The 10,753-nt window shown below is 42.2% G+C and overlaps 1 protein-coding gene across 8 annotated transcripts in view; it reads left to right on the plus strand.

Annotated features, from left to right (window-relative positions):
- PGAP2 (post-GPI attachment to proteins 2) overlaps positions 1–9,825 on the plus strand; it is a 36,075-nt gene extending 26,250 nt beyond the window's left edge. For 4 of the 8 annotated variants that reach the window (XM_051987486.1, XM_051987479.1, XM_051987484.1 and 1 more), the window contains 4 exons: positions 6,552–6,804; positions 7,073–7,179; positions 9,056–9,164; positions 9,527–9,825. In XM_051987486.1, the coding sequence (XP_051843446.1) occupies positions 6,552–6,804; positions 7,073–7,179; positions 9,056–9,164; positions 9,527–9,660 (603 nt within the window). In that variant the 3' untranslated portion in view covers positions 9,661–9,825. Of the gene's footprint in view, positions 1–5,830; positions 5,883–6,551; positions 6,805–7,072; positions 7,180–9,055; positions 9,165–9,526 lie in introns of all 8 variants that reach the window. The other 4 variants (XM_051987481.1, XM_051987482.1, XM_051987483.1 and 1 more) reach the window with 2 other exon arrangements.
- Positions 9,826–10,753: the final 928 nt, after the last annotated feature.

The following is a 10,753-nucleotide window of genomic DNA, read 5'->3' on the forward strand; positions in this document are numbered from 1 at the left end:
TGCACAGAACATTCCCAATAGTTAGTGCTTTACCCAAACAAGTGTACTGGATCTAGCTTACTAGCCCAGTTTACAGTCCCATTTTTCCTTTCAGTCAGTTTGCCCTTTCCTTCTATCAAAGAGAAATTTCCATCACTTAAAAATATACTATAGGACTCTTTCTAAAATCTTTCCACATATGATATGTGGGAAATTTGAAGATGGGAGGAATTACTTCTAAGTGAGGGAATTGGAAAGCACTTTATGGAGTTGGAGGAAGAGATGTAGTTCTGAAGACAGACAAGGAAAGAATATATTCCAGTCATGGGAGATATCCTGCACAAATATACTGAGATAGGAGAGGGATCAGGGAATCCTTGATAGTCCAATTTAAATGAAGTGTATCCTATAGGGAGGGAATTATTATGTTATAAGGTTGGAAAAGTAGATTAGGACCAGATTGTGAAGGGCAGTGAATGCCAAACTAAGGAATTTGAACTTTATCTAGTAGACACTGAAAAGCCATTGCAAATTTTTGAGTTGAAAATAAACATGGTCAGATCTAGATACGTGTCAACTTAGGTAGAAGAGTGGGTAGAGCATTGGACTTGGTGTCAGGAAGGCCTAAATTAAAATTCTGCCTCTGATACTTAAAAGCTGTGTGATCTAGACTCTGTCTGCCTCAGTTTCTTTCATTGTAAAATGAGGATAATAATAGCACTCCCTTCCCAGGATTGTTGTAAGGATATAATGAACTATATGTGTAAAAGATTCTGCAAACTTTAAAGCAGCATACAAACATTAGCTATTGTTATAGATTCCTAATCATTATAACTTTCCTAATGTGCATTAGAAAATTGCTCAAATAGTATTTCAAGGATTTATTGGAGGGGAAGATACTGGAGGATAATGCAATGGTCTAGGAGAGAGGAGATGATCTATAAGGCCTCGTCTAGCTCTGACTTTCCAGGCAAGGATTCTGGACTTGAAGAAGAACTCTAGAAGAGGAAGAGCCACAAATAATAGAATTTTAGGCTGATAGAGAAGAGATTTTTGAGCAAGAGTAGGGGAGTGGGAACAGGATCTCTTCCCTCACTTTCCATAACAAAATATATCCCCTCTCCTAACAAGCTTTTAGTACTTTATTGTTGTTTAATCATTCAATCATATTCAACTCTTCATGAACCTTTATGGAGTTTTCTTGGCAAAGACACTGCTTTGCTTTGCCATTTCCTTCTCCAGTGGTTCTCCTTTTGTCAGAACTCTCCACTATGACCTGTTTGTCTTAGGTAATAGCTTATAGTTTCATGGAACTTGGTAAGCCCCTCCATCATCACAAGACAGTGATCCAGGAGGAATTTCAATACTTTGTCCCCCGTAGCTCTTCAATAATGATATGATTGAAGTCAGTTCCAATGATCTTGTGATGAAGAGAGCCAGCTACAGCCAGAGAGAGGATTATGGGAACTGAGTATGGATCACAACATAGCACTTTCACTCTTTTTGTTGTTGTTTGCTTGCATTTTGTTTTCTTTCTTTTTTTTTTCTTTTTGATCTGATTTTTCTTGTGAAGCATGTTAATTATATATGTATATATATATTGGATTTAACATTTTTTAAAACATGTTAACATATGTTGGATTACTTGCCATCTAAGGAAGGAGGTGGTGGGACGAAGGGAGGGAAAATTTGGAATACAAGATTTGCAAGGGTCAGTGTTGAAAAATCATCCATACTTATGTTTTGAAAATAAAAGGCTTTAATAAAAAAAAAGATTAAAAAATAAATGTACGTGAATAACCAGAAAAAATAAAACAAGCCAAAAAAAAAAAAAAGAAGAAGAAAAAATATAGTCCTCCTCTTATGTCAAAAATGTCCATTTTGAAGCCTTCCTCTCCCCTTATGAACTCCATTCTGTACCTAATAACACTGTAACAAAGATAGAAGGAGGAAGAGACTAAGGCTCTTCCTTCCTCTCTTTCTCCTGGGCCCCTAGTCTAATTGGGAAAATAAAACTTCTACATAGAAGTGATATCCTAAAAGCTGTAGAAGCTCAGAGGAGGAAGAGATCCTTGAAGGATATCTCTTGGGAGGGGAAGCATTTAAGATTCTAGGAACAGGTGGGGAAAGATCTGGGCCTTCAAGGGAAGATGTGAAGGAAGAGGCTTTCTAGCCTTTAAGTAGAGGGATAGATAGGAAACTTGCAGATTATCTTTCTAGGGCCTTGAATTGTCCAGTTTAACTGAAAGGGTTGTGGGGCAAATGAAATGGGTAAGGGGGGTTAAAGCTGTACTCTGTAAACTTCAAATACCAGGCTAAAGAATATAGACTATCTCCTATAAGTTATGGAGAGTCATGGCAGCTTCTTGAGGAGAGCAATAATATGATCAGATCTTGGCGATGGAAAGATGACTGGCTTCCTGCAGAGTGGAGATATTGGGAAGAAGAAGGCTGTAGTTAGGAGGCTAAGAGGGATTAAGATCTCAGGAATTGTGTGGATAGAGAAGAAAAAGAATGGATGAGATGTGGAAAGGGAAAAGGAACAGGCCTTGGGGAAGAAGAATGATCTTTAAGGTTTTTTCATCTCTTAACTATAATGATGACTTAAAGATAACTCCAAAGATACTTAATACCTTAAAATTAAAAAAAAATGAATCTCTACTGATAGAATTTCAGGAATAATATTAGTAGAGGGAAAGGCAGGAAGAGAAGGGAATGAAAGGATCCTTTTAGCCAAAAGGTACTCTTTATTTTCTACTCTGTCAATCTCATTATTAACTTAAAAGATCTCAATTTGAGGTTGTGAAAGACAATGTTGAGGGACTTAAAGGGGGCGCCATGTGAAAAGGAGAGAAAGATGACTTCAATATGTGATGTAGTCTATATCTAGTAAAGCAACTCAATACAACTGAGAGAACACTGGCTTTTGAGTCAGAGAGATCTAGATCTCACCACTTTGAAATCCTACCATTGTGACCTTGGAACCATAGTATGTGCTTGAGTTCCTCTATATCATGATGGGGTAAAATTAGATATCTTCTGAAGATTCTTTCAACTCTATATCCATATCTGTGCAAACATCAACTCTATGTAGAACACTGTGTTACATGTGGCAGTAGTTGGAGTTTGATTTTAATAACAAATTTTAGCTAAAATGTGGTCCATGCCATTAGGAACTCACAGTATGATAGGAGGACAAGACACAAAGAAATTTCACTGTGAAACACAATAATACATAATAGGTATATCACAGAGAAAAAATGAGATCCCAAGGAGAAAATAATTTTTATTGAAGGATCTCGGGAAACTGCTTAGAAATCCTTCTACTTTTATATCCTTGATCCCATCACCTCTGATTTCTAGTGGCAATTTGCCTCTTCCATTATTTCTTTTCTTACACTATCTTATTGAACTTTTATTTGCCACTTAAACCATGACCAGAGCTCCTTTATACTTAAAAATATATTTTAAAAAAACTTCCCTTGACTCCTCACTCTGCCTTGTCCTCAAATTCTTATCATCTCTTCCTTTCACTGCCAAATTTACATCCCTGTTATCTTATTTTCCACTCACTTCTCAAACCTTTGCAATCAGGCTTATAACTCCCCACCAAAATTGCTCTTCAGAAGTTACTAACAATTTCTTGATAAATCCCATGTCATTTTTCTCATATGTCATCCTCTTTGACAATCTCTGGGTCTTTGATATTGTTGACTACCTACTCTTTTTCCTGGATTCTCTCATCTCCTTACTTTCATCACATAGTTCTCTTCAGGGATTCTAGTTAACTCTCTGACTAAGCCCTCTAAGTTTACTTTGGTGGCTTGCCTTCCTTTTCCCATCACTAAGTGTGAGTAGATTACAAGGTTTTTGTACTGGATTTCTCTCTCTTTCCCTCCGTTTGTCCCTCCCTCTCCCCCCCCATCCCTCTTTCCCTCCTTTTTCTCTTTTCTCTCCCCCCTCCCTTCCTCTCTTCCTCTCTCCCTCTCTTGGTGAATTCCACAGCTCTTATGGGTTCAGTTGGCTTCTTTATGCAGATTTCCAAATCTCTTTTTCTAGCACTATTCTCTGTCCTGAACTCTAGTCTTATGTCACTGTTAGCCTGCCTACAGTTCTGAGTATCTCATCAACATTTCATATTTTATGTTTGAAAAATAGAACTCATTATCATCCTCTAAATCTGCCTTTCCCTCAAAGCTCTCTATTTCAGCTGAAGGCATTACCATTCTTCCAAGTTACTTCCTAGTTACCTCTAGGAGTCTTCCTTGATTCCTTTCTCTTTTTCATCCCCTATATCCTATCAGTTGCCAAGTCAGGTTCCTCAGCATACTTCTTGCCTCTGTGATGTTTTTTGTATGAGAGACAGTGATAGAACTTTGGATCTCAAGTTAATATGCCTGACAATCTGACCAATTTCTGATTGAATAAATCACTGAACTTCAGTTTCATCATCTGTAAAATAAGTGTACCTATATCCATAAAGTCCCAGAGGGTTGTTATAAGGATCAAAAAAGATTAATTCATATAGAAATGGCAGTTATTTTTTATCAGCACCCTTCTCCCCATTCACATAATCACTATGCTGGTTCTTATCACTTCTTGCCTTCAAAGATAGCAAGAACTCCTAGTAGTCTCCTATGTTCAGCCTCTTCGTTCTTTAGTATTCCTCCACACTATTGTCAAATGAACATTCATGAAACATAAGATTGACCATGTTGCTTCCCTGCTCAAAAATTTCCAGTGTCTCCTTTTGCCTTTTACACCTTATCCTGGCAGTTAGGGACCTCCACAACCTTTCCCTCCTTTTTTACACTGCTTGCATCATCCATCTCTCTGACTTTGCATAGGCTGTTCTCCTAGACTTGGAAGGCACTTTGTCCTTATTTCTGTATTTTCAGACCTCTTTCAAGACCTAGCTAAGTGTTACCTTCCAATGAAGGTACCCTCTACCCTGCCTTGTTGTTAAAGTTCTTTTCCAAATTGTCTTATCGTTATGTATTATTGTAGGACTTAATACAGTACCTGGTATATAGTGCTTGATAAATGTTAATTGTCTGCCTTATATCCCATAAGGATAATATAAGCTCTTTCAAGGCAGAAAGTGTTCAGATTTTAACTCCATTCTTCTAATACCTAGAAAGATCCTTGTGTATGTAATGTCCAGATCTGTATTTTCATGTATGTGGGGAATTTATGATACTAAAGCTTCATCTTTGATTTTCAACTTATAGTCTTAAGAAAATTGCTTGACATATATATTGTATCTAGGATATACTGTAACCTATTTAACATGTAAAGGACTGCTTGCTATCTGGGGGAGGGGGTGGAGGGAGAGAGGGGAAAAATCGGAACAGAAGAGAGTGCAAGGGATAATGTTGTAAAAATTTACCCTGGCATGGATTCTGTCAATAAAAAGTTATTTTTTTAAAAAAGAGAGAATTGTTTGAACCTCTAAGAGATTGAGTAACTTTTCTGAGGTTACACAGCCTTATATACGGAACCTTTAACCCAAGTTATCTTGACTCTGAGGCTAGCTCTCTATCCACTCTGACTTGCACAGAGAAAGCATGTGATAAATGTGTGTTGAATTGAATTGAAATGAAAGCAAAATAGGGTACAGGAGCCATTCTAGGCCTAGGATATAATGTGGAAAAAAGACACAGAAGAAAGAGAGCCTTTGAAAGGAGACTGAAATTAATCTAATTTGGCCTGAGCATATAGTACAAGGAGGAGATTAATAGGAAATGAAACTGGAAAGGTAAATATGTCTGAATTTACTTTCCTTCTCCCTGTGGCTTCATCTGGAGGCCTGGAAATTGATGATAATATTTATTTATTTTTTTGTTTTTAGCTCTATAAGATTTACAAAAAGTGCTTGCCTCACAATCTTGGACATAGGTGATGTGAGTATTATAATCCTCATTTTACAGATAAGGAAACTGAAGTTCAGATGACTCATCAAGGCTATATGTCTGATTGGGGAGAAGGGGCCAGGAGTAGATATAGAGCACATCCTTACTGATTTCTTGCCCTGTTTGGGGAAATAGATCCTACATTTGGTAAGCATAGCAGGAGCTCTCAGAATCACACAGGATGGTTGAGAACCATATCATGAATGCAGGAAGTATCATCATGGGCTAGGGTGGGCAGAGAGAACTGCATAAAGGAGGTAGGCCTTGACAGATACTAGTGTAATGATAATTATAAAACAATCTTAAATTTCTATGCATCAGTGACATGTCTGGGCAAATGTGGACAACAATTTTGTCTCTGATGGTGCTCTGATAATGAAGATGAGGATGATTGTAGTGCTGATTAGTTGTATGAGTGCTTAGTTGTGTGACTGATTAGTTGTGTGAGCAAATTAAATCTGTCCCTGAATCTCAGTTTCTTCATCTGTGAAATAGGGGAAATATGCTCCCTATCTCGCAGGATTGTTATAAGGAAAATATTCTGTAAACCTTAAGTTGTAAGATATAGTGGCCATGTTTGTATACCTTCCCTGGAGTTTGAGCCATCCTGGAGACTGCTCCAAGATCTGGCCCACTCCACTCCATCCCTCTTTGCCCTAGGTGCCCAATTATCTTCCATCGGTGAGCTCAGCTATTGGTGGGGAAGTGCCCCAGCGGTACGTCTGGCGTTTCTGCATTGGCCTGCACTCCGCCCCCCGCTTCCTGGTGGCCTTTGTCTACTGGAACTACTACAGGAACTGCCCTTCACCCTGCTTTGGCTATGACCAGCTCTGCCTCCTCAACTTGGGCCTCAACCTCCTGGAGAATGTGGCCCTGCTTCTGCTCACCTATGTCTCCTCCTCAGAGGACTTCAGTACGTGGCTTCAGCCTGGCTTTGGGAGTCCCCATTCTGAGGGGGAGACATGGCACCTGTCCTCATGGAGTCCCCAGGCTGAGGGGAAAATGTTGCCCCTTCCCTCAGGGAATCATAACCTTAAGGGGAAGACATAGTTTCTATGCTTAGGGCGCCCTGAGCCTGAGGGATCCAAACTTAGAGACCTGGGATGAGATGGGGACCTCCATGGGAAGGGTCCTTGAGTTGCAGGGGAGTGGGACAAGCTCATTACTTCCTCCTTCTCTAGCCATCCATGAGAATGCCTTCATTGTGTTCATCGCTGCGGCTCTGGGCCACATGCTGCTAACCTGTATTTTGTGGCGCCTGACAAAGAAACATACAGTAAGTTTGGAGGTAAACATCACTGCTTTTTCTTCTTGGATCTGGGGGCTTAAGAACTGGGTTTGGGCAGAAAAAAGGGTGAGGCAACGGAGTTCAGGAGGGGATGGAACATAGAGCGTCAAAGAATGTGGGAGGGAAAGAGGGAATTCTTAGAGGAGAGCCTCTTTAAGCCTGAGTCCACACTGGAGTCTAAGTACTGAGACCATGGGGAGAAAGAGAGTAAGACAGAAGTCAGAGATATCAGGAGTCAAGAATTTTAGGTAAGGATTTTTGGTGGAAGGGGGTAGTGTAGGAGCCCAGGAAATGTGTGAAGTGGGGTTAGAGAGCATGACAGAACTTGGGAGGACTTGCCAAAGATATTTCTGCTTGGGAGTGTCTGGAGTTTCTGAGACACATGTTTCCTTCAGCCTTATTGAATATTTTTTAACTATCTTCTGGCATTTCTGTCTTTCTGCCTAAAGCCATTTCTCTCTGTCTCTCTCTTAAGTATCACTTTATCTTTCTGAGATTCAGTAACCTCATCTATAAAGTCTTAAAGTAGGTATAACCCCAGAGGCTTGTGATGTGGTAAACTATTAGTCAGTCTTAGAGAAAACGTGACCTCTGGCTATCTTTGGAGATCTCTGACTACCGATGTATCTTCCACTATTTCTGACCATTTCTGCATCTCTGTCTGTCGCTGTCTGACTCTCCCTTTGTCTCTTAGCCAGATCCCTCATAGAATCAGCACCCTGGCTGTTTACCTGTCTCCCATGTCTGCTTCTCCCTCTCTAAAATCCTATTTTTGTTTGTCTAGTCTGAGAGCAGAGGCTGGATGTGGACACCAGAGGGCAGTGTGTTCCTGGTCAAAGCCTTCTGGTTGGGAGCCTACTGACTCCAGGCCAGATTGGGCAAAGGATAATGTGGGAGTGGGGGCACTGAAGCCCCTGGCAGAGGTAGAAACTTTATTCTCTGTCCTCCCACTCTCCACTGCCCCAGTTGTGCAGGTTAACTGTAGAATGGCAGTCGGGGGTTCTCTTCTGCCCCAAACAACAGGATTTTCTCCAACTCCACTCCACACCAACTCCAGTCTTCCTTTGGATGTGAGGGCGGCAAGTGGTCCTAATGTCTGGGACTGGACAGGCCCCACGTTGCCGGAACCAAAGACTCCTGGAATTGGGATGTGGGATGGAGAGATGGAGGATAGAGGGATGAGGGGACAGAGAGATGGGAGGAATTACACATGGATTGGGGAAATGAGGAATGGAGATAAAAGATGGGTAACAGGGAAATGCAATGATGAGGAGGTGGGAAGTGGAAGGATTGGAAGATGGGAGATTGGAGAAGGGAGAAATGAGGATACAGGGAAATATGGATATTGGGGTCGGGTGAACCGGCAGACCTGGGGCCCTGGTAGGCCTCCACGTTTGAATGACAGGAAGGAGTTGGTTGGGTGCAGGCGGGTGATGGGGGGAGGGGATGTAGCTGCTCTAACGGCTCTTCCACCCCCTCGCTTTCCCCTGTGGTTTCCTCCTTCCCCAGTAACTGCAGAGGAGGGAGTTCTGGCGGCAGTGACTCTGAGCGGCTTAAAAGGTGGGGGAGGCCAGTCCTGGGGCCAGGCTCAGAGAGCCCAGAGCTGGGAAGTATCTATTGAGATTCAGGCTTGGGGTGGTAGGTGGTTCATTTTTTTGTGGGTTCTCTGGAAAAGAAGGCAAGGGAAAAGCAACAGAATTACACCCTGTATGTTCCCCATCTCTGTCCCTCAACACATAAATGTATGAATGCTTGTGCCTCCTTGTACTGAGTGCCTGCTGGAGTCAGGTATCTTTGTTCCATGCAGTGGGGGTGGGGGAATCCCCCTCCCCGCTAGAGGACCCTCCAAGTAACCAATTATCTATTTCTCCCTCAGGAACGCAAGTCCTACAGCTGGAAACAACGATTTTTTATTATCAACTTTGTCTCTTTCTTTTTGGCCCTAGCCGTCTACTTCCGGCACAATATGTACTGTGAGCCAGGAGGTGAGGTTGGGGGCTGGCCTGGTGTGGTTCCTGCTGGTGCAGTGGGAAAGGGACCTGTATAGCCCCTCTCCAAGAGAAAGTCTAGAGCAGAAGAGTAGTGGGGACCACTGTGCATCTTGATGATGCATTGTGTATTGGAAAGAGCCCTGGACTTGAATCAGGAGAACTGAGTTTCCTTTGGGCAGCTCCACAATCTTCTATAAAATAAGGGGATTAGATGAGAATATTCTCTTCAAGTCCTTTCCAGCATTAACTCTCAAGATTCCATGTTGGTCTCCCAGGCTGCCCTAGGGTGGGTAGTAGGCTTAGGCCAGGCTCTCTGGGTTGCTTTGTTCACTTCCCTTCCTTTTCCCCACCCTCAGTGTACACCATCTTTGCGGCCCTTGAGTATACTGTGGTTCTGACTAACATGGGCTTCCACATGACTGCCTGTTGGGACTTCGGCAACAAAGAGATGCATATTACCTCCATCCTGATGGAAGATAAAAGATTCTGAGTCCTACCTCTCTCTCCCAAGAAGGCCAGGCTGGGCCATGTTGGAGAAGACACAGCCTGATTAGAAGGGTGCAGAGAGGACAGAGAATGCACTTCCTGCCCTATCCCTCAGATTTGCCCACTCCCAGAAACTAATGGAGAAAATATAGAATTCTTGTCCCTGGTCCACTCTGTGTCCTCTCTGCTGGTGGAGGGATGGAAGGGTAAAGGGGACTAAAAAGGTCAACGAAGAGTTTCTTGCCCCAGCTCCATCCTTCTATTCTCCCAGCCTCTGCTCCCATCATAATGTCTAACTTTAGGATATAGCAGACCAGCTCACTGGGATTAAGCATAGGGAGGCCATGAATGGGGGAGAAAGAGAATAAAGGTGTATATAGTACCTTTAGTGCAATTGGAACCATCAACATGGTGGGATTCCAAGGAACTAAGCTTTCCTTCTAGAGTGAAATAGGTCCCCAGTTAAGAGTGACATCAAGTTTCTATGTCCTAAGATCCTTTTAAAGTTTATATCCTGTTCCTTTGCTTGTACTTCACTCAAATGATCCAAGTCATTAACCAACTCTGAGGCCAGGCAAGTTTCTTCCTCTTTGAGAGTGGCTCAGTTTACTGCTTTGTAAAATGAAGGCTGGAGCTCAAGACTGGGAGATGGAATATAGAGGTGTCAAAGCGCATGGGATGAAGAGTGGGAACCCTTAGAGGAGAGCCTGTATAAGTCTGGATCCACACTGGAGTCTGGATACTGAGGCCGTGGGGAGAAGTAGGGCAAAGCAGAAGTCAGAGGTATCAGGAATCAAGGACTTTAGCTAAGAATTCTTGATGGGGGGGGGGGGGGGGGGGGAGGCAGGACAGTATGGAAGCCCAGGAAATGTATGAAATGGGCTTAGAGGGCACGACAGAACTATTGTGGTGCTTCTCTTGCTTTCCTTCAGGATATTCCCTTGGTCCAGTTTCAAATCCTATTCCTCATCCCTCTTCCTTCGGGCCAGGAATACATAGATATTCAATCTCTTAGGTCAAAGGCAAGATTCACAAATCTTGGGCATTTGTAGGTAGCCTGAACCTGGTGCTCAGAACCTTGGCACTGGTGAATTTGA

The sequence above is a fragment of the Antechinus flavipes genome, chromosome 3 (assembly GCF_016432865.1).
Source record: "Antechinus flavipes isolate AdamAnt ecotype Samford, QLD, Australia chromosome 3, AdamAnt_v2, whole genome shotgun sequence".
NCBI lineage: Eukaryota > Metazoa > Chordata > Mammalia > Dasyuromorphia > Dasyuridae > Antechinus > Antechinus flavipes.